The 23,785-nt window shown below is 39.8% G+C and overlaps 2 protein-coding genes across 4 annotated transcripts in view; one reads left to right on the top strand and one right to left on the bottom strand.

The window, feature by feature from the left end:
* Window positions 1-56: 56 nt before the first annotated feature.
* Window positions 57-23,785, bottom strand: part of ACY3 (aminoacylase 3) — a 25,935-nt gene continuing 2,206 nt past the window's right edge. For 2 of the 3 annotated variants that reach the window (XM_039341018.1, XM_039341017.1), the window contains exons 2-8: window positions 14,461-14,559; window positions 5,073-5,321; window positions 4,393-4,588; window positions 4,184-4,277; window positions 3,122-3,229; window positions 2,522-2,631; window positions 57-1,410 (exon numbers count right to left, since the gene is read on the bottom strand). In XM_039341018.1, the coding sequence (XP_039196952.1) occupies window positions 1,216-1,410; window positions 2,522-2,631; window positions 3,122-3,229; window positions 4,184-4,277; window positions 4,393-4,588; window positions 5,073-5,305 (936 nt within the window). In that variant the 5' untranslated portion in view covers window positions 5,306-5,321; window positions 14,461-14,559 and the 3' untranslated portion in view covers window positions 57-1,215. Of the gene's footprint in view, window positions 1,411-2,521; window positions 2,632-3,121; window positions 3,230-4,183; window positions 4,278-4,392; window positions 4,589-5,072; window positions 5,322-11,409; window positions 11,552-14,460; window positions 14,560-23,785 lie in introns of those variants that run through there. The other variant, XM_039341019.1, reaches the window with a different exon arrangement.
* Window positions 21,810-23,785, top strand: part of LOC120306940 (T-box transcription factor TBX10-like) — a 5,993-nt gene continuing 4,017 nt past the window's right edge. The window contains exons 1-2 of the mRNA XM_039341020.1: window positions 21,810-22,502; window positions 23,275-23,342. Coding sequence (XP_039196954.1) covers window positions 22,362-22,502; window positions 23,275-23,342 — 209 coding nt within the window. The 5' untranslated portion in view covers window positions 21,810-22,361. The remainder of the gene's footprint in view (window positions 22,503-23,274; window positions 23,343-23,785) is intronic.

Genomic DNA, 23,785 nt, shown 5'->3' with positions numbered 1-23,785 from the left:
CCACGTCAGGCTCATTATTGGAGCAGAATAAGACTTGACCACTGGTGAAACAGAACTAGATTAATTGTACTTTATTGTAAGGCTGCATTAACAGAATCTTGCAAGTCTGAAAGTATAAATTTCCACCCATCACTTTTAACTGCCTGATATAGTAAGGCAGATCTTTTCTCGGTTTCATTTTGTGACCATTAAGTGATTGCTGGCTCCTTGCCCCTCTTATCTGTTTCTTTTCTAGGCAGCATTTCTCCTTCTCTTTCCTCAAGATCACTAATGCATTCCAATATGGTCAGTGAATGATAGACAGTTGATTAACCTTTGGGGGTCTTTACAGAGCTCCACACTAATCCTAATCCTGAAGGTGAGGTGGCTAATGGCAAGACAGCGTTACCCAGCCACCTACAAGAACGTGTGTGGTTATTTGTGTCATTTATCTATTATTGTCATTGTTATTTTTCATAGTACTATTACTAAAATAATATTTATTAGTTTCATATAATAAATATTTGGGGGCCAATGAACAAACTGAAATGGCATGAAAAGGTTATGCAGCTGAAGAGTTTGGGATCCCTGGCCTTGATGATTTACTGTAGATCTGAGAGACAATATTTTTGCCAGAGTACACTGGCTTATCCAATTTATCAAGTTTTCTGCATGTGCATCAAAAGATTATCCTAGAAATGAGGTGGAGTAAAGACCGATCTTGCACAAAAAAATAAAATAAAACCTCAAGGATTGTCAGGCCCGCCCCAAAACCAAGAATGACACATAGTGATTCCTCCAAGCTGAATTCTTTATTGTTTCCACATCTATCCGCAGAATATTGCCAGACTAAGCACACTACTTTTTGCATCTGCCATATACTCAGATAACTATTAGGGAGCAGCTGTCTTCACCCTCTTTGTCTCACACAAAATATCTGGACAGAATTGTCTCTTATTCCTCCAAAATGCACCCCTCCCTCTTGGGACTCCTCACTACATTCCATCACAAGGGCACATCATTGGGAGATAATTGCATCAAGCAATAAACTAAGGAGTGATTATCATCATTTGTTTGTTACATGGACTAAGCCATGCATAATTCCTTTCATTATGTATCATCAATTTGGTGCCAATTCTTAGTGACCACGTAAATTTTCTCCAGCATCACTGATTGTTAGAATGTGTACAACACAGAGGTTTCAACTGCCTTTGATTATTAACCAACTCATCGTATTTAAAATGTCTTCTGCAGTGCCGGTTGTGTAAATGTTTCCTTTTTTGTCTTCCAAAAGGCTATTTTCTTCTCATAGTAGGCTGCTTCGTTGATGAAGACTGGGAAGAAGGTGTCATCACCATCATGCAGAATATCCTCCCCAACAAAATTCTGGAAAACTGGGTCCCCAGGCTTCAGGGGCTGGAAATCTTTATCCTAAGGGAGATTATTTGATTTGATACCAAGAACAAAATAGCCAGAAGGTTTTCACAAAGCAAGCCTTTCTATTCCCCTTGTGTGGTAGCCTCTGATGAGCTGGAAACAGCCCTTGCAAGAGATGAAACTGTTGTAATGAGCATTGTCACTGTTGGATGATTAATTGCAGACTTCCTTGGAGTCTGATGTGTTATTATCCTACACTCTCTATCCCACTCAAGTAGACAACTTGATGATCAGAGAACGCAAGGTCGGGAAAAGGGCATTCTGACAAAGAGAAATTTCCCTAAGTCTTGCAATGTTGCGGCACACTTAGCAAAGCTCATGGTTTCGCATGCTTATTAAACTCCAGTTTCCTAGCACAATGTTTCCACTCCCCAATCCCTCACAAGGCAATTATTGAAGCTGAACAGCAATCTTTCTCATTTCTCCTGACCCTGAAAAGTAAAAGAGTGCTCTCTCACTACCCAAGGAGAGCTGCCGAGAAGAGTGTTTTCCCATCTCTGCCCTGCCTACTCCTCGGTATTCTGATTTATAAATGTCCCCACAAGCCCATACAAAGAAAACACAGGCATTTGCTGTTGGATCCCTGCTGCTATGGCTGTCAATTTTACACCTAGCTGTGGAGGTTTTGATTTCTGTTCTGTAGAAATTGAAAGAGGAAAAAAAATCTCATTCATTTTTATTGCATTAAAAAGCTTCTGAAGATGTAAGGAATGTATCAAGAAAAGGAAAGAATCTAGAGGGAGGGATAGACAAAAAAATCCCTTCTCAAATAGACCAGCCACAATAATGCAGTGTTGCAAAGTGGAAAAAATGTCAAATTGCTCTAATTTCAAATAAAATGCAGAGGTGCTGGGGAAAAAAAGACAGCTGCCGAAGCTACCTGATAGGGTGTGATTGCACACGTCCAAAGGGGGATCATACTGGTGCAAGATACTCATGTACAGATGCCCAAAGTTTTAGGCAGTCAATGTTCTATTATGTTGCAAAGAGCAGCCAGAAAGCTGCAAACAGCACATGCACACAAGCACTCACATGCACTCACTCTCGCACATACACATACACAAACATGTGCCCTCTCTTCTTTCCTTCTTTTCCTCATACTCACCTGTAGATTTGGATGTATTACAGCAGAAATCTCCCCGTTGGGATAACGGGGGAAGTCCTTCTGTTCAACCGGTCTGTATGCCTCTATTTCAAAAGCTGGGAACAAGGTGCCTAACAAAAAGAAGCAGACAAATCGCAGAAAGTTTATTCTCAGTCTTCATAATCAGGAGTCTATCAGGCAGGAGGATGGACAAACTCCTTCCCCACCACTCTGGGCAATTGATGATCAAAAGTTCAGATGTTTGTCAGCTTCTGCATCTGAATATACTGTTAGGTCTAGGCTTTATTTTAAAATTCATGCTAGGCACAGAGCCTGATCAGCGTAAATCTCATGACAGATCACTAGAGTGTGACACACGAGGGAAACAGGATTATATTTCCAGTCACATTACGGAAAAATGCATGACGGTTGGTTGGTAGCTCTGCATTAGCTTTTCTTTCACTCTTATTTTGACAAAGGGAGAGCTTGTTGCCATAGCTTTCATCATTTTATCAGTAAAACTGTAACACTCTGACGATCTCCAAAATGGATCTCACGAAGACGTAATATTTCTCACTCACGTTTATGGAGCTTCTCAGTTGAAGAATCAAAATAGGTCACCTTTGTTAAAAAGCTCAATGAAGTCCAAAGCACAGACCACAATTGATCTCATCTTAGCAAGTTGGTCAGCTCGTGCCACTCCCTGGGGTTGTGGGCCCAACTCTAATGCTGGAGGGGATTATAAGAAGAAAGGGGGGGGGGGGTAGAACACATCATTAGCAATTATGGTGAAATGTCTTTGTTTACCTTACATACACTTTTCCTCCTTCTACTACACTGATCACAAGTGGCAAAGCAAGGACTGGAATATCTCCCACTTTTTGCTTGGAGAATACCTATGAGACTTTTGAAAACACTACAAACTACTAATGTAAGGCCTAAATGTGATTTTTCCAAAAGGCAACTGGACTTTTTCAAGAAAGTCCAGTTGCCTTTTGAAAAAAAAAAAACCTCCTTGGGACAATTGTGACCTGGATGATCGAGAATCTCATAGACATTTACTAATGTAGGAATGGCCATTGTCTCTCAGCCTTTTCATAATATAGTTATACTGTATGGACAAAGAATGGGGCAAAGCTGACTATCTTATTAACAGCTGACTTAATATGCATTCAAGAGAAACCCAAATAAGTTATGCTAGAGGAAAAGTTGCCAGAGAAAAACAAGATTTGAATAAAGTAAGAGTTTGGAAAACAGGTGGGAGAGATATGAATTTTCATCTTCACTAGTTTTTAGTTATGTATTTATAAAACATTATTCCAAACTTATCTTGCTTAATTTATTTGAGCTATCTTAGTCTCTTTCAACAAAAAGCAACCAATTGGATAATTTTAATAGAATATTTTTAAATCTCTCATTATAGAAAGCAGCCCTTTGATACTGTCACTTTATTATTGCTACAAAGATGTCAAAATAGAAATGGGGTCAAGAAGACCATATCAGAAAAGACCCCTGTGGTTCAGCCAGAGATGATTTGAGACATCTGCTGCATCAAAAGATTACATTGAACCCTCTAAGGAGATAGTAGGATCTTTGGGGATGTTGCAACTGAAATTCATGAACCGTATGGATCTTTTCCAGTCATTCTGTATTCTAGGAAGGATCACCAGAACTACTCCTTACCTAGTCCATGTTTAGCCACTGACATCATGAAAGTAGTCTCCTCTCCAGATAGTTGACAGAGTAATATGGGACAGTGTCTCACTCTGCAGTGTTTCTGTAAAGGCAGGAAAAAAGAAGATAGCTTTTTTTAAAAAAAGAAATCCCAGTTTTCTTTTCTTGAAACAGGAAAAAAAATAAATTCTTAGGAAGTTTCAGAAACATGACCTCACCTGGATATAGTTACACATGTGTATGGATAACAGGCTAAATTCAGACTTCAGTAAGAGGCAGGAACCCATGTTGGCTGTAGTGTTGTGTAGATCTAACATAAAGTCATAGGCTTGAGATGAGCCTTTGGGTCCGAAGATCTGGTTGATTTCCTGAGCACGTTGAATCTCATAAAGGTCTGAATCTGAAGCCTTGGTACTGAGAAAGAGATGCACAAAATAATGGTAGTCTGTTAGATCTGATCAGGAGAAGATGCCTCTTCTAATCTGGTATTATGCGGATATATTGGGCTTCAACTTCTACTGTTCTAGCCAGCATGGTTAAAGCCACTTGGGCTGAAATTGATTCAAGATGGAGATATGCTAGCAGTTTTGAAGGGCCACAGACTGAAGAAAGTAAATTTAAAGTCTTATGGCAACAAACTTTAAGTGAGGGCTTAGACACCTAAGCATCTTCAAACCTGACACAAAAAATGTGAGCTTCAGTGTGTTACCCTCCCCAGTCCTGAGAAGGATGGTCTTTGTGTTCCCTACAAACTTCTAGAGCAGGGGTCTTCAAACTTGGCCCTTTTATGACTTGTGGACTTCAACTCCCAGAATTCCTCAGCCAGTGTTAACAAATCATAAAAGGGCCAAGTTTGAAGACCCCTGTTCTAGAGATTGGAGCAAAGCGTAATACTTACTTTAGAAAAGCTGCAGCGAACGTACGATTGAGATCCCTCCCAACGTAGCGCACGCACCGCTCGACTGCACGTGGGTTGCCCACAAGAGGTGTGACCTGAAAGGTGCTGCGCTGCAACTCAGATGGATCCTGTAGCCAGTGCTTGACTAGGTAAACACCTGACATTTCATTCCCATGAGTTCCCCCACATATTGCTACGCGTCCCAAGGGAGGAAGGTATTCTGGATGTGACATGATGGGGTTTCAGACTCTGTTGTGAGAAAGAAGACCACATGGGATTATCAACAGCCCTTTCAGCAATACTGGAGTGTTCCCATCTGCAACCCATTGAGCCAAGCCCCTAATCTTGCCTTTAAATTTACTATCCACCATCCAGTTCTGCAATGTTTTAATGTAAGAGTGGAGACTCCATGGATTACTAGAACTTCAGCATTCAATACAGTTAGTCCTCGATGTACGACCACAATTGAGTGCAAAATTTCTGTTGTTAAGCAAGGCAGTTGCTAAGTGACTTTTAACACCTTTCTTGCCACAGTCGTTAAGTGGATTACTGCAGTTGTTAACAACACAGTTGTTAAGTGAATCTGGCTTCCCCGTTGACTTTGCTTGTCACAAAGTTGCAGAAGGTGATCACATGACCCTGCAACTGTCATAAATTTGAGTCAGTTGCCAAACATCCAAATTTTGATCATGTGACCAGGGGGAATGCAGCAATTGCCGTTAAGTGTAAAAAAGGTTTGTAAGTCACTATTCTCAGTGCCGTTGTAACTTCGAACAAATGAACTGTTGTAAGTTCAGGACTATCTGTACAATTTACTTATTTACTTATAAATATTTACTTATTTATTTCTTTATTTATTATTCATTTATTTATATTAAATGCATATGCTGCCAGTGTCACCAATAAGGCAATTCTTAAGAGATATGTCTCAAATGTTGATATCATTGTCTAAACAAATCATTTGCACAGTTATATTATGAGGCACATGTCTCACACACACATATATAGACACCCCTGCTCCCAGTACAGTCGGTCTACAACTGTCACCCACTGTCGTGATGGGAGTGGCACAGAAATTCCATATGAGGATTCTGAGCATGTGTGAAAGCACCTTTCGGCTTCTGTGTGCCACAGGCTGCAGGAGATTGCAACCAGTTGTAAATATGAGTTGGTTGCTACAGGCGTCTGAAATGCAATCATGTGATCCCAGGAGTGGTGTAGCAATCATAACTGTGAGAGTAAGTTGACATAAATTTTAATGAGTTTGTCATAACTTCGAATGGTTGGTAAGCAACAGTGGTAAGTTAAGGATTGCCCTCTAAAGTCCACAGATGTGAAGAATATCACTAATGAAATTTAGAGTCTGTGAAGTAAAGCATCAGCCGTTTGTAATCACCTCTTTTTTTAAAAAAATCACATCTACCCATGATGCGGATGGTATTATTTCAGTTCTTCTGCAAAATCTGTGGTGAGCTAATTTTCCTCTAGGTTCATTTCCCAGACTGTATTCTGGGGCACATCCCCTAATCTTCGACTTGTCTGCTGCATGAGTTAGAAACAGAGAAGCTATTTAAAGAGAATGTGGGAGATTGCTCTCTTCAAGATCACCTGATTCCATATTCAGAATAGATTAAAAAAAATTCCCATCATCCTGGGTTATTAGTACATATACTGAAATTGTCATTTGCTTGAAAGAAAGTAGGAGAGAGGCAGAAGATGATGCTTTGGGGATGACAATTTCTTGAGGAAACAGTGAGGCACTTCTTAATGTGAGATATATTAGGAAAAAAAGTACAATGTATGTTCTAAAAACAGTATATCCCTTGCAATTTAATCTTCAAGAATTTGGCATTTTGAATATGTACTGAGTTGACATTAACAAAACGAACTTTACAGTCCTTAACGAGTGGAGGATAATAACCAACCAGAAAAAAAGTTCAACTACAACATTTTCCAGAATGTCAGAAAAGATTAAAGGGACTCAGGGATAGTATTTAGCACTATGCAATGTCTGATAGAGTGAAGGAGTGGTTGTCTGTGGGAATCTGATAAAGAGTTAGCAGACAGAATAACCAGCATTTACCCTGTCCTATAAAAGTAGCTAGCAACCCATGCTACTACTCTACCTCTAAAAATTCTTCCTGATCCCTTTTCTGTTTAAAACTGTAGTGATGCTTATGAATGTTACAGTGTGAGAACTTACCCAACTTGAAATTCTGGTCTACTTGCCTAATCCTGGCAGAAACACAGAGATGAGATCTGTCAGTCTCCTATCATGTCTAGGAATTCTACTAAAGTAGCTTTGTTGATATGTATGTATATGTGTGTCTCCAAGTCTGCCTTGACTTCTGGAGATTGTTGAACTAGTCTTTGCAGGTTTTTGTGTGTGTATATGTATATGTATGCAGAGGGAGAGAGAGGGAGGGGGGAGAAATGTTGTTGAGCATTGCAATTACAAATATAAGAATTAATACAAAGTAAAAAAAGAATACAAAGAAAAATAGTGCAGAAAAGAAAAGACTTCCCCCTTCATAACAGGTATAAATAATGTTAGTAACATCACTTTCTCTTAAAAAATGACCTCTTCTTCCCATGTCTCAAATCTATAAGCAAACCTTTAAAGCCTTATTGTTCTCTCCTGGTTGGCAAAAGTCCATTAAGAATTACCAGATATAACAATGGATCAAATAAACCAACTTTATATTTCTTCCTTTTAATTTTAACAATCCTGTTCTTTTTATATTCCTTCTCTCTCATTTTTAACATAAAAATATGTTTGAACCTTAATCCCCTCAAAGTCCTGAAACATGATTTGTTCTCATTTTTTTCTTCATCCCCTCTTACAAAATTTTTCACAACTTTAGCAGATTTTGAAAATCCAGTGTAACAAAGTTATCCCAGTCACTCTTTTGATTTGGTAAAACATCAGCTGGTTTCATTTGCATATCCAGTGTAGCATCTTCTTCTTCCTCCTCCTTCCCCTCATTTTTAGATCTATTTTAATCCCTGCATTTTTCCTGGCAACATTCAGAAGTGGCTCCCAGGACTAAGAAAGGGAGGGTTTGTCCCAAAGTCTCCCAACTGATTTTAACTATTATACCAAACTGGATCTTTGTTAACTTTTATGCCTTACTTAAAATTATGCTTTACTACTCAGCTGAAGTGTAATCACTGTCATTGAGAAGGATATTGTCCTTAATACCAGCAATTACACTCCCAAGCTTGCTGGGCTAAATCTGAGAACAAAAAATTTAGGAAAGTACTGGGTATGTAAGCACAATAAAAAATAACAACAAACAGAAAAGAAAGTGTTTCCAAATTCAAGGGCAACTATAAACTTTAGAACAAAGAGGACCCATTGGCTGAATGACACACTTAACAAGAAAATTCCTTACTTTATATTTGATGTAGATTACAGCTTTCAGGTTAAAGAATTCCCAATGGCAATTGTTTATATTTAGGGCAATTGTTTAAATTTGAAACCTCAGTTAAGAGCTATATAATGAGAGGCATAGAAATAGTGTTCCTGCTTCTTTTTAATTTTGAGTTAAGCCTAATCCCTAATGACTTTGTGGACAACATCACACAATTTTCTTGGCAAATACTACGTAAGGAGTTTGCAATGGCCTTCATCCAGGATGTTTATCCATTTTTTTGGTCAGGTGCTTAGCCCTGATATTTCCTTCCTCCTAAGTACCAACCATATGAACCCTGCTTAGCCTTTTCTAGATTTGCCTAGGTCAGTCAGGTGTTGCCACTTAATAGAGCAGATGGGAAGTTAATGTTTACTACAATAAACAGTATTTACTCCATAGAGTACCTTTGGACTCCATGTATTCCAGAGGCAGTCTTAGAAAATCAAAACAATGCTGGGCTTCATTGTTTCAAAATTTGCCCAACTGTCCAGAAAAGAGACTGCTATGTGAAGAACATCCTGGGATGGCAAAATGGGATGGGGGAAGCTTCTGGAAACTGGGTTTGTTGTGCTTAAGCAGTGAAATGCAGCCACCATTTTGTGAGAGTGCTGTTAACATGTCTTCCAAATTTCATGTATGCCATGGGCTCAAAAAAAAAGTTGGGACCTCTGCAATAATACAGCTATCCCATGGTACAAAGGGATAGAATGAGCAATCCTGTCCTCCATTCCTGACTGAAAAATTGCTCCATATATCTTCAGGCTGCTAAGGCTGAGAAACATCCCACATGGTGTGACATGAACCTGGAGGAAATTTCCTTCTTTCCGCTGACACTTTTGGAACAGTGGAGCATGAAGCCCATTTATGGCTTTTGGGGAATGGGAAATGTCTTTACTATTCTTGGCTGCTTCCAAAATGCCTCAGCAGAGGCCTGTTTTCAAACCAGTGACTTCCCTAAACTCTTCTCCTTTCTGGCGAGAGATTCCCCCCCCCTTCTAAACGCACCATCTCTTCACCCTAGTCCCCAATTTGTCTCTCCCTCTCCTCTTCTTGGCTGCCCATTTATCTCCCTCTGTCACCACCCATGGCAGCTCTAATATAACTGCAAGGCAGGTATTGAGCAGTGAGATGAGCAGGTGTGAGAAAGGACCAGGCACAACTGTCACTAGCTTGGCAGGAGAAGATGGATGGTGAGAAAAGGAGGGCCACGTCCAGGAGCCTGAAGGCTAAACAGGAGGAGGGGAAGGAAGACCAGACAGCTGCCCTTGTATTTAGCCCACTTCTCCTCTTCAGTGGGCTTGATTATTATGAATTCATCCTGATATTATACATGCCTGGGGCTCACCCCAAATCTAACCCAGATTTTGAAGGCGCCTTGGCCAGGATGACCTCAGTGCATGAGCCCCTGTTACTATGGTCCATATTGACCATTCACTTGCCATCTCCCTTGCGATCCAATCCATACCCTTGCCCTTGCCCAGGCACCAATAGGGAGGGAGGAACAAGGTCCCCTGTTGGCAGCTGGATCTGTCAATCATCCTCAGAGTTTGGCTGGTAATTGTTTCTCTCATAATTGCCATTTTGCATCAGGTTAGAGTACTTTTGCATCCTTTTCCAGATGTGGAATATGAAAGCCAAGTACATTTCATAAATCTAAATAAAAATATGTGGAGACTAGGAAAGTCCTACTCCAGGGAACTGAGCTTTGAATTAAAACATGTTTTTGAGGAGATAATGGAGGACAAGAATAAAAAATATTTATGGACCTAGGAAAAGCATGATTCCAGAGAAATGGCAATGTATGCATTATCCTTGAACTATTTAGCATTCTCTTATGAGATATCTGCCAACATCATGGCTGGATTTTAAAACTGTACTAAGCCATGATGTGAATGGGTTTGGCTGTGGTTTACTCATCAAAGTAGGAATGAATAAATCAATTTAACAAAATGTAGAAACTCAATCATTGCAAAGCCAGCATCCTAGGTCAATTGTACATTGAACAATGTAGTCAAAGGCCTTGCCCTAGCCTGTGAACTTGAACCAGAGAGCATTAATAGCAGATATAACATTTGTGTGGCAGTCTTATGCATCTTGCCCTGGCTTATTTCTCTCTCTGATTCTAGTCATCTAAAAATAAAGGATTTAATTGTATAGAGTTGATGATGTTTTCTGATGAAGCTTTGGAGTATTAGGTGCCCACAGTGGTCGGTAAATACCCCAGGCAGCCAAAATTATCATTACTCTGAACTCCCTACTCCACAGATTTTCTAGATAAAACATCCCTGGAAAAAAGAGTGGCCTTAACCACCTGGCAGCTGGGACAATAGGATGCAAAGAAAGTTTGGTTGGGGAGAGGACAGTTCCTAGACCTGTAATAATGTCCTGTGTAGAAAAGAAAATATGCAAAAGTATTCCATCCCATTATTAAACTGCCAGGGGTCAGAAAAAACTGCATTTGCCAAGCCCTCCTCTTTGATACAACATGGAAAGATTCTCAGGAGCTGACCAGGAACTCCCTGCTCACTTGACACTAGCAACAGACTTGGACTCTTCCATCATGGCTTCTGTTTCTCTTTCTATGAGAAATGCTAACAACAATTAGAGCTGTCATGCCCACTGTACCTCGGAGGAAGCTTTTTGCCCTCTGGCTTTAGCAATATTATTTCAGCCCAGGAGGTGGTCCCAGGACTGCTGTCCCTGGTCACCTGCTCATTGGGCTCATTAATCGATGGGTGTTGGCTGCATGGATGTGAGCAGCAGATGATTCCAGCATGTGCTGCTTTCATCCAACCAAGCCTTTATCTGGTTCACTCTCCTCCCTGCCTTGCTGCTCATTGGAGGGAATGGAAACCTCTCTTGATACGCGTCTACCACTAGCCCCCCAGCCCCGTAGGGATGGAAAATAAAATCGCTCACACCATTCTGGAGATTCAGCTCAGAACATTGCAGAGCAGGATATGGCAAGACTGAGAAGGGAATGAACTGAACAAGCCAGAGTCTTCTCACAGCCTTCCAGCTACATACAATGTCAGGTAATTGGATCCCAGCAATGTACTCATCCATGTTTTGGATCTTGGTGGTTTTCTCTTTGAGCATTTTGATTTCTTCCAAGCCAGTAGGTTCCTCTAGTGCTAGGAAAGATAGGGGGACAGTTATTGGACTAATGCTGCTTTCCCAAATTAGTGCTATTGAGAAGTGTTGGATTACAACTCCCATCATCCCAAATCTAAAGGCTGGGAAAGGCTGTCTTAAAGCTTACTCTTACATTCCATTGCTATGTAGAGAAGCAGCATGCTTGACACCTGAGCCGGGCCTTTCTGGTGATTTCCACATGTGCCCATTCAATAAAATCCTTGGATGCTGCAGATAGTGAGGTAGCATTTCTTTTATCTAGGTCAGTTGGGGATCCTAAAGAGTAGCAGCCTGGGTCATCTCAAAGGAAACCTGCTCTAAAACTTCATAGGGAACGTTCTGAGGGTACAAGCATATATGATTAAGTCATAATAATGAATTCATCTAATTACATGCTTGCATGATTTTTAAATACCACCCATGGAATGAAATGTGGCACATGCCTAAGAAGGAAGTAGAGGGGGTTGCTATAACCACTTCAGTTGGAATCCTGAAATAATGGGAATGATTGAGTGGGTGTCCTTAGAGGGGAAGGTAGGTACACATTGGCTTCTAGCCAGCAAGGCAGGTGAGGTAGTTGGGTCTCCCTGCTAGGAAGCTCACAGTGCAGCTTCCAACAGCCATACCTTATTGGCCGTTCTAACCAGTGACTCTTCCTGTGGCAGAACTTGCAGGGCTACAAGGCATTGGGTGTAGCTGCTGGATGGTGCTTGGAGCTATTCCCCCCCCCTAGTTTTTATTATTTACAGCTTAAGAGCAATTCACATGATGGATAGATTCAATTTTAACAGCCATTTTGACTGGAGAGATGCTAAACAAAGTTGATAATTAAACTCCCTATATAATCGAGGAGGTTCCGTCTATTCTGTTTTTTAAAGAAAACCTAATTGTGTTGCAAACCACCCCCACTCCTTGTTTTGTTATTGAATTTTGGCAATGTACTCCCGGAGGTTGCAAAGCTGAGTTGAGGGATCCTACATAGGCAATGAGTTGTGAGTTGATCCTCCTTCTTTTAAAGAAATTTGCTGGCCCTGGATGGCCCTGATGTTCTCAGACAAGGGAAATGAAAAGAGGTTAGACAAGGAAGCCAAGGTGAATAGTAGAAGAATAGCAGATAGGCTTGAGCTTTGATTGGATCCCATAGTCACAGTTTTTCAGGATTTGCACAACTGTGTGAATTGACAGCTGGAAAGATTAAGTGCATCTCTCCAGAAACCTTCGGATGGCTTTGTAGGGTCAACACAACTGAACTCTTTATTATAAGGTTACATTAACAGAATTTTGTGAGTCTGAAAGTACATTTCTCTCCTATTGCCTTTACAACCCAAGAAACCAGGAAAGTTCCCTTTGGAGATATTTACCATCCCCACATTCCTTCTGTGGGCTAAACTGCCTCTTATCCCGCTGTCTCCCCAGCTGTGGCTCTTCTCCCTGCCTTCAAAGGTCACTCCCGCATACCATTACAAAACATTCCTTGCCTTTTTGAGAACCTGCTTTAAAATATGTATAATACACATGTGATTTTTCTGAGGACTCTAGAGAGGGATGAAGAGAACAAGGCAAGGTGTACGAAAAGAACAGAATTTCACAAAAAGAGCAGGACATTAATCTCCTCAGCTTCCAGATGGAGCAGCACCAGGGTCATATTCCATACCCAGAACTGGGGTATTAGCCATATCCCTGTGGGAAACTATACATGGCTGAACATACATTGCTAGTCAAACGTTTCTGAGGTAAAGTCCACCTTGATTCAAGCTTGACTTTGATTTCATTCCAATCCACTCTTCAGCCCTCAAATTTCTTGGTTGTCTCCCATCCAAACAATAAATATGTTTCAACCTTGTTTAGCTTTTCAGGATCAAGCTAAATTGGTTAGGCACTGCCACCTAGAATCTAGATGGCCGTATCAAACAGATTTAGGAAGCGAATGTTTGTTTCTTTATCCCAATGAAACTGCAGTTCTAATTAGATCTGGACAGAAAGCAAACATTTTGAATATTTCATTTGAAGTTAGGAGCCAAAAAGTAGATATTTTTAAGGCATATTAAAGGACAAAATAAATGTTTTAGGGAAAATGTAAAATATTATTACATAAAAAGGACAAAGGAAAATGGGGTAATGAAACCACAAGATGGAGTAGTTACAACATGCAAAGTTTAATTTAAAGTTTCCTAATCTCTACTGGAAAAAGCAAGGTGAAAAGAAGCTGAATTAAGGCATGAATGTAAATAAGGTACAATAACCATTAACTGATTAGAAAAACTAGTGATAATAATTGATTTGTTGTTGGACAGAACAATTTTAACTCTAGTTTCCTTACTGGGATTGTTTGGGGCAACAGTCTTTCATATCAGCCATACGGAGTGTGCTCTGATCGTCCAGATCTGCTCATAGAAAACTCAGTGTCACTAGGGGCTATCAACAATTGGGTGGTTCCTGTCAGCAATACACACCTAAGAAATGATAAAACCATGTTTGGATCTTTTAGGTCCTTTTCTCTGACAGATTTCGCATTGGTCCTGTCAGGCATGCCAGCTTGGAGTTCATAAAGCTAATCGCACTAATATCCTACTTCCAATATAGGAAATACTATATGGGCTTCAGCTAAAACAGTCTATCAGGCTGAAAAGTCCTGCAAAACTGTCCTAGCTCCTGCTCTAACAACTATGAAGCGTCAAGGGTTGGTTTTAAGCAATAGTTTTTCTTGTTTGTTGCTCCTTGGTCCCACTTTATTGCATCTTAACTCAATTCACCTAAGCTTCCTCCAGTTTGGCTAAATAAATACAATTCTAGACTTTCCAGACATTTGGCACAGAGAAAGAGAGAATTTTAATTACCTGGTCCACAGCTGAGATTCAAGCAACACACTTCTGTAGGCTCTAGTGAAAACGTTGAAACTCTAATTGAAAGTCCAAAGTACAGACATCAGGAATGTCCTGGTAGAAAAGTAATCCAAATGCAATTGAAGGGGAAAAAAAATAAAAGTTAAGTCATGTAACCTGAATCTCATCAAGAAGTAAACAAGATTACAATAATCTCTCTCTCATTCTCTTTCTCTCTATAATTCATAACAAGGGGAAAAACTTTCACAACTGGGCAGAAAACTGAATTACTGCCAAATTCTTCATGACCCAAATATCCAACCTCAGAAAGCTAGTTTAGGAAAACAATCAAGAGTAGCCTTAACACAAAAGGGAAGACATTTTCACAGCAGGAAAATCATTCTTGTACAAAGAGAAAGCCTAAAGCAAATTTTCCCTAAGGAATTTTGAAAAAGCAAAACTATTCAGATATTCAAAGTAATAATAAATAAAGGAGAAAAGAAGAGCCCCAGTACAGAGCAGCAATCTCTTTTAATCTTCCGACACTTTAGTTTTTCTTGCTAATGCAACCTTTCATTTCTTCTTCTTTTTCAGTTAAAATTTAGTGTTGATTTGGGTAGATAAATGGATGACTGAAAAGTTCAGGCCAGAAACAAACAAACAAACAAACAAAAATCAGATTTCCCTTGTGAAAGAATGGGATGGGGATAATGTATTCCCATGATCTACTATTAACAGTGTAACAAATTATTAAACTTTTTTCATACTATCGCTGTCATATAATTTGCAAGATGTTTTGCCAGCATTAACTGTTTTTTTCCTGACTCAAGAGGCCTTTTTCCCACTGCTGAGTTAAAGGTCTCTCCGTCCATCCTTGACGCAACAGAAAATTACCAGCATAAATTTTCCTTTTCTCACTGGTAATCTCTCTCCTGCATCTTGTTTTCAAGTCACTACAACCATCTGATTTCCTTACAAGGAAACACAGGATAAAACTGATTTTACACATTGTGAGGATGGCCTTAGGCAATGTCAGGATATGGGGGGGGGGGGAAGCATATTGCAATGAATTAAGCTTCTCTCACTCATGGACTAGAACCCAAATGAAGGCAATGTCATGGAAACACAGCCAAAAAAAAAAAAAAAAAAGTGGCTGGAGCATTTTGGTGCCATAGCAACATACACATAGGGAAAAAACCTCTGAATCCAGGCAAAGAAAAAACATTATCCTCAAAACATCAGGCATGTTTTGAAAATCAGATTTTGCTCCTGTTACATCTTACAGCTCTGTTGCAATCCACCGGTTCCCTTATAAAAGTAACCTGAAACAGAAAAAGCATCATCCACCATCCTCTCCTTTAATGTTAAAGAGGTATGGATAATGAAGAATCGGTTTGGATGGATTATTTATTATCTTTGTTTTTTTGGTTTTACACAATATGCTTTTCTAGTGTGGTTTGGCCTGTTGTAGGAACTCAGCCATTGTCTTAGTTTTTTGCATGAACTAAGCCATCATGTTGATCTGTAATATTGTTTACTTGTTCAGACAGAGTATGTTATATTATCACAAAACAATTGTGTTTTGCTAACTCAGATTTAGTGTTCAGTGTATTGTGTGATTCCTTGGTTAAGTGCTTTTAGCAGTGACAGAGTACATATCTTTACAACTAAATCAGGATCAAATCTGAGCTAGATCTTCAGAAGATGCTGGTACTGTCTTCTCCTGTTTTCCACAGGACATAGCTTCAAACTTATTTTCAAATTCATAAGTTACATCTTAGAACACATACTGATATTTTAAGGAAATTTTATCTCTAAGCAGACATAAGTACTTATAATCAGTGAATAAGCCTCATTTCCAATCATTTGCAATAAGGGGCCAAGACTTCCATTTAGGCAGATATTCATGTCCGCCTTCAGAAATTAACCACAGCATATGAGTTTAGCAACTACCAATTAGAACACGTGATTGTCCTTCTAATCGAGGTGGAATTCAGAAAAAAGCAAATGCCATCTGCAACAAATGCATTTATATTTATTTACACATTTCCTCCCTGTTTATCAATTAAAAAACCCACAGGTGCATTCGAATAGTTTACTTTTATAAGAAAAAGCTCCAAGATTTTTGATGACAAGCATTTTTTCAAAGCACACATTCAGCACTCAAGAGAGTTTGGGGAATGGGAGGAGGTGGCTTATTGTATGTTGAAGGTTGTGTGTCAGCATGGCCCAAGATTGAATGTCACTGAGAGGCAGTTGCAAATCTTCCAAACTCAGAAACCACAGTCTAAGATGAAGTCAAATAGATTACATCCCACCCATGTAATTATTCCTGGTGTAACCACATATATAATATAAAGTTTGGTTGAGTTATTCTTTAACTAAAAAGGTGACCTGATAATGTCCTTTAATTTTCTAATGCATCTTTACAAACATGGGTGCGGGATGAGTTAATACCTTTGGAAAAAATTAATTGTGCACATACAATTGGGGCATAGTATTAGTGAAGTCTATGTTGTCCATAGGGATACATTCTCATACCATCCTTCAAAGTTAATCCACAACTGTAAGGAAGCAGGCTATCCAGGATGCAATTATTCTTTCAATTGTCCCCATTGTCCCTGTAAAAAGCATCAGCAATTCCTAAAGGTGCTTTTTCAAAAGTCAACTGGACTTTTTTTCCTTGAAAACATTTTGCTTCTCATCCAAAAAGCTTCTTCAGTTCTTGGATGAGAAGTAAAACATCTTCAAGGAAAAACAAAGTCCAGTTGCCTTTTGAAAAAAAAAACACGTTTGGGACACCATGACCTGGATGACTGAGAATCTCCATAAACAGCTGGAGTTCTTCCAAAGATGTAGATGTTTCAATGAAAGCCAACATTCAACCAGTGTAGATTAAGAGACAATGTCATGTTCAAAATCTAACATTGATCTTCTCCATGGGCAGGGATTTTTTTTTCCTGAATCTTGGTTCTCCCACTGAGGTTTACGGAAGTCTGGTCTCCATGGCATCTGGAGCTGATACTGTGGTTTTCTTTCACTTCTTTCTCAGCATTCATTGCAGCAAGTTTGAGTGTACTGACCTCTGAGGGCTGCCCCTTCTCTCCTAGCCCAGTGGCTGCATCATGTCTGCTGGGCACAACAGCAGACTTTGAGCAATATGGAACCAATGGAGCAGGGAAGCAAAATGGCAGCTCCCAGTTAGCTAGGAAAAACCAATGTGTGTCTGGTGTCACTGTGCAACTGGAAATGAGGAGTCTTTGGGAGGAGTTCAACAGCCTTGGCACCGAGATGATTGTCACCAAGGCAGGACGGTAAGTGTCATGCACTTGGGATCACAGGTGCAAACACCATCTAGTGCAGCATTTCTCAGTCACTGAATCTTTAATATGAGTAGACGTCAACTCCCCACATACCAGAAGTAGGAAAAGCACACCACTCAGCAAAGTTTCAGGAAGGAGGCTACAAAAATTGCACCTATACTACATTTATAAGAACAAAGTAAAAGACAATTAAGAAATTTAAGATTATACCATGCACCTGAGCTTCCCAAATGGGTGCAGCTGTTTTAATGCTTAAAAAATGTGTGTAAAATATGGTTTGCTGTGTAAGCTAATCCTCTTTCAAATGCTTTTCCAGAGCTTGCTGCCTGCCATGGGAGAAATTGCCCAGTTTGGCAATTTGTGAGAAGCCACTTGATAAGTGTCTTGGGCCTTTAAGGCAAGACTTGTAGTGGGCTTTCCTGATCTTGGGCACATGATATCTGCCCTTCCCTGACCCTGAGTATGCCATTTACTCAGCTCAGGAATATTTTCCCCATATTCTGTAATGGCCTTCAAAACACTGAAGGGGAAAGGAAAGGAAAGGAAAGGAAAGGAAAGGAAAGGAAAGGAAAGGAAAGGAAGAAAGCTCACCTTAGGAAATTTTCCATACTTCCACCCAAAGCTACTGGCTCAGTGCAGCATACTCATTTGTATCAATTATCCACAATAACCCATCTTTTTGTGCCAGCAGACCCTACTCATCTAAGACCCTTAGAATGTAGTTGACTGGCATTTCCAGGCCATGATAAGTCCTTCCCCAAAAACAACAGGGAGGCTAAACAAATGATCTTGCAAAGTCCTTTTTCTCTGTGGCAGGAGGATGTTTCCCACCTTCCAGCTGAAGATATCAGGCATGGACCCATTAGCTGACTATGTGCTTCTAATGGATTTTGTTCCTTTGGATGACAAGAGATACCGGTACGGGACCGTAAGTTTGGACCTACTGATGTCAATAGGAACTTCAATGAATGATTGCAGCCAATGGGGTCTCAGCCAATTCTCTACAGTCAAAGCTTTTCTATCAGCAGAGTTCAGGGGTTCTGGGATTTTTTTTTTTTAAAAAAAATCTGAATCTGAGAAGGTTTGAGACTTTCTATTCTCTTCCATTCCTCCCTCCAAACCCTTTAAATATCAGCCATCTTCTATTAGCACTTCTGTCATCTTCCAGGAAACCATGCCCACCCCGGCTCTGCAAAAGCAAAAACCATCACAATACACAGTGGTGGGATTCAAACATGTGAACAACCGGTTATCTGTGTGGATGCCTCTTCCGGAAGTCCATTCTGGACCTGGGCAACAAAAAGTAGCTACCAGTTCTGCTGAAGTGGTGCGAACCGGCTGAATCCCACCACTGACAATATGTCACGTGATGCAATTGAGTTTGACACCCATCCTATAAAGAATCACTTCCAGGCAGCTAGAGTGTACCTTCTTTTCCAATTTAACATTATTCATGAAGGGAAAAAAAACACATATCCTGTATCAGGTCTCTTCAGAAGAAAAAGGAGTTGCAAGGCATAATAACACCACACTTTTATCTCAAGATAAAAGCCACATAAGTAGTATGCATTTAAGTTGTATTAGGTTTCTATATTAGCATGCAGCAGAGAGTCAGCAGCTACCAGTCCGTGATGCAAATCCTGTGGGGCATCAGTTGCCGATACCAATAAAGAACCAGGAGTCAAAAGTTGGATTCATTATTATTATTTATTTGTCTAGCATGTCTTCAGGGATAAAAAACACATGAGCTTGACTCCCTCTCCTTTTCTTGTCATTCTGGCTTTTGGTCAACAATGGAAATGAATTAGCAATAGTCAGGTCAATATCTGGTTCTTGAATGAAGCTACTCATTAGAGAGGCACAGATTTTTAAGATGGCTGCCATGGTGAGGAAAAACTGTTTACCAAAAGACAATCTAGAACCCTGTCCCTGCTGTCCCTCCTAGTTCCTCAGGATGCTGTTTGTCATCCTAAAGTAGATGGCATATTTCCAAACAAACTCCTTTTTTTGTGCCCATCAGCATGTTATAAGGCAACATGGGATGTCTACATGTGATTAAGGGGCATTCCTATAAATAAAAGTGATGCTAGAGACTGCTATTTTGCTTTGCAGCATCCCAGTAACCATTTATTTTTAGAAAGTATTTAAGCAAAAATAAGATGGGATATAGAACCTGACAGGAACCAAAAGACTTAACTCACCCACATGATCGCTCCTCTCTTGCAATAGCCTTGTTGCTGAGACATATTTCAGTTCAGAATTTCATTTACACTTATAAAAGATCTTGATTTAGATTTTGGATTCTGCATGAATCAATTTATCTTAGTCATTGGTATTGTCTAACATGCCTGAACATCAATACAAATGAGTATGTGGGTTTGTTATGTATTAAACCAGGGGTCTTCAAACTTGGCCCTTTTATGACTTGTGGATGCTTGGCCCTTTTATGACTTGTGAATTCTGGGAGTTGAAGTCCACAAGTCATAAAAGGGCCAAGTTTGAAGACCCCTATATTAAACAATGTATGTAACATCCTTTGGCCTTCTTCCAGGCTGATAGATAGGGCCAGAATTCTCATCTCTGAGATATCCAGTTGTTAGGATGGATAACTTTTTCTGTTCCACATCAGGGCAGCATACTTCCTATAGGTAGTATTTCACTATTCCATAGTTGGAACTGGACTGATCTAGCCTATTTTTTTCCCCTTGGTCTGGAAAGCAAAGGAAAGCTTTTGAGCTGATAAGTAGAAAACAATGGGACTTCCTAGCAAGCCAAACATAATGGATGGATCCAATACAAGCCAGAACTGTAACAACCTGTCCCAGCAGGATACTTCTTTCCTACAGGTATGCATTCCACAGTTCTGCTTGGCTGGTAGCTGGCAAGGCGGATCCTGCTACACCTGGTCGGGTTCACTTCCATCCTGACTCCCCTGCCAAGGGAGGCCAATGGATGAGGCAAATTGTTTCTTTTGACAAGCTCAAGCTCACCAACAACTTGATGGATGACAACGGCCATGTGAGTTGCTCTGGACTGTTGCTGATTAATAACTATTTAGCTTCCTCACCTGGTTGCACTAGACTTAATAGCAACTGCTTAAGGGAATTGTTGCAAGTTTTTCTCCTGTTTTTATTTTTAAAAAGGCAACATTATTCTTTAAATGCAATCATCATAATACTCAGATTTAAAAAACTCTAAGCATATATCTATATCTATTAGCTAAAAACAAAAATACATTTCTCCAAAATTCTTCTCAAACAAGATTTTTCAAAAATAAAGGAGGGTTGTGGTAGTGGAGAAGAAGCCATATATTTCTCTCTCTCTCTCTCTCTCTCACACACACACACACACACACACACACACACACACCAGATACTGAACATTTACTTTTTGTTTTCCTATTCCATATTTTTAAGATTTTACAAAAACCTGTAGATATGAGCATTCTTTGTTCAGTAAAGATGTTGCCCAGTTGCAAAAAGAATTGATTTTGAGCTTCCTCATCAATATATATTATTTAATCTTCCATGACAACTACCTCATTGTGCAATGGGGAAATAAGGGGAGATTAGTCTTTTAAAATGCAGTCATTTTCTATTAGGATTTTTAAAAAAATATCTTCTAGAAATAAGTCTTTTTGCTTCTGTGCAACTCATTTTTCATACTGTTGGAGTAAGGGAAGAAACTTCTTTTCATTTATAACAGTATCTCACAATTGGGCTGGCTCAAGAAATCTGAATAAGCAATTACAGCTAGACTGTAACACGACCCTGACCCAAGACCCAACCTAATAGCTATGACCAATTTTATCCACCTTCTACCCTCCAGATGTGTGATATTCCTGTTTCCACCACTGCCATTTCCACCACCCAGTCACTGGGATAGGACAGCATGTATACTATATTATTCTCCCTCCCTCCCCCCCACCAGCTAATGTATATTGGACAAAACTGAACAGAATTAGGTGTGATAATGAAAGAAGTGCCTCTGCCCTGTATCAGTGGGGATGGAAAGATTCCCCTTGTTGTGATTGTGGTGCTGATATGCAAATTATGAAACTTATTTTGCAAAATTGCCTACAATGTTTGTTCTTTGGTTCCCAAGCAACGCCTATAGTAGCTGAACTGGACATCCAGTTATGAGACTCGGTTTTGTATATAATTATGTGGATGTGTGTATATGTTTACTTCTCTTTTGTCATGTTTTCATCACATATAGCATATTAACTTTTGTAACCTAATACATCTGGCCGTTGCCAGATTGGGAAACTGATGTAGGCTTTTTTCATGGAGACTTTAGTCATGAAAGTGAAGAGAAACTGAGTGAATTACCTTCAGTATAAATAAATAAAAAGCCTCTTTCATGAAATGTAGCCCCTTGGCTGACAGCAAAAAAAAATTCTGGCTAGTGTTTTTCCCCCATCATATTTCAAATTAGAACATGTCTACTGACATCTGGGAAAGTGAAAGAAAGTTGCATGCAGCCATATGCATCATGGGAAAATGTTAAAATGAGTGCCTTCACCTGAATTTAAATTTTGTATCCTCACCTGAAAGCTTTAATTTCTTAATCAAACAGATCATTCTGAACTCCATGCACAGATACCAGCCCCGTTTCCATGTGGTGGTGGTGGATCCACGTCCAGACAGTGAGCGTTATGCCCAGGAGAATTTCAAATCTTTCATCTTTACAGAGACACAATTTATGGCAGTGACCGCCTATCAGAACCACCGGGTAAGAACACAGTATATCATGGTTTCTCCTCCAAGAGAACTGATTTATGGAAGCGGGTTGATGTGGGACCAGAACACCTCTGAATTCTTGCAGATAAATCAGGATGGCCTCCTTGCTGGGTAAATATGCATAACACATACCGGTATCTCATGACCCTAAACTGACAACCTAATTACAAATCTTAAACAGCAATCTAAGAAGGCATCTGAGGGGATACAATCAATATGGATGAAGGGGACTAGCTCCAAGCCCCATTGTTCATTGGATAACTTTAAACTTTTATCTCTCAACCTCTTTTTGCTAGGGTACAATGAGATAGATAACCTTTTATCAATTGGTGTATCAATGAAGCCGCTAGGAGTCAAAGTTAACTTGAAGGAGACTTTGCCTTTTCTAAATGCCACCCTATGGTCCTCAGAAAAAGGGTAGGCAGGATATAAATCAATTAAATGTTTACTGTGTCCCTTGGCCTTCTACTAGACCAGTGTTTCTCAACCTTGACAATTTTAAGGCATGTGGACTTCAACTCCCAGAATTCCACAGCCAGCAATGCTGGCTGTGGAATTCTGGGAGTTGAAGTCCACATGCCTTAAAATTGTCAAGGTTGAGAAACACTGTACTAGACAGTTATGTGAGGCATGTGAAGGGACTTAGATAAGTGTGCTACTTGACTGAAATTCCTTTCTCTGGGACTAGTGAAAGCTACCTGAACAAAGATGAAGCTGGCAGGGAAGGTAATAAATAACTGATAAAGCTATCCCTCTCTTGATAGATCACCCAGCTGAAAATTGCTAGTAACCCCTTTGCTAAAGGTTTCCGGGAGTGTGAGCCAGATGACTGGTAAGTCTCTTCCTAGATTATTCTATTAAGCCAAAGATAGATAACTGAATAAACGGAGCCATCTATTCAATGAATTGAAGACCTTGTTGCAATTGCCACTTATGAGTGGGTTGCCTATAGAGGCAGATTTTGTTTAGGCAGGTATAATGAAATATGGGACTCATTTATACCGAGTACAGGTCAGGGGAGTGGAAGAGAGACGTGGAATTAAGCAGGGAGCCCTGCACAACTCACTGAGAGAGCCCTTTTTTCATTAACTCTATCTAACAAAAATATTTATCTCCAGTGGCTGCTTAAGGACGAGCAGGCAGTGATCACAGTGCAGGTGGCTAGATTCTGCACAGCAGCACTGGGGATTCGCCATAAACATTTTAGATCTTTTTAATAATATTTTACAATCAATTTTATTACATGTTTTTATCCAGCATTAGACTATAGTCAAT

Source organism: Crotalus tigris, unplaced genomic scaffold (genome assembly GCF_016545835.1).
Source record: "Crotalus tigris isolate CLP2741 ecotype Arizona unplaced genomic scaffold, ASM1654583v1 scf7180000017764.6130737, whole genome shotgun sequence".
Lineage (NCBI taxonomy): Eukaryota > Metazoa > Chordata > Lepidosauria > Squamata > Viperidae > Crotalus > Crotalus tigris.
The sequence above is the reverse complement of the archived record's forward strand: the minus strand, read 5'-3'. Positions and strand labels throughout refer to the sequence as shown.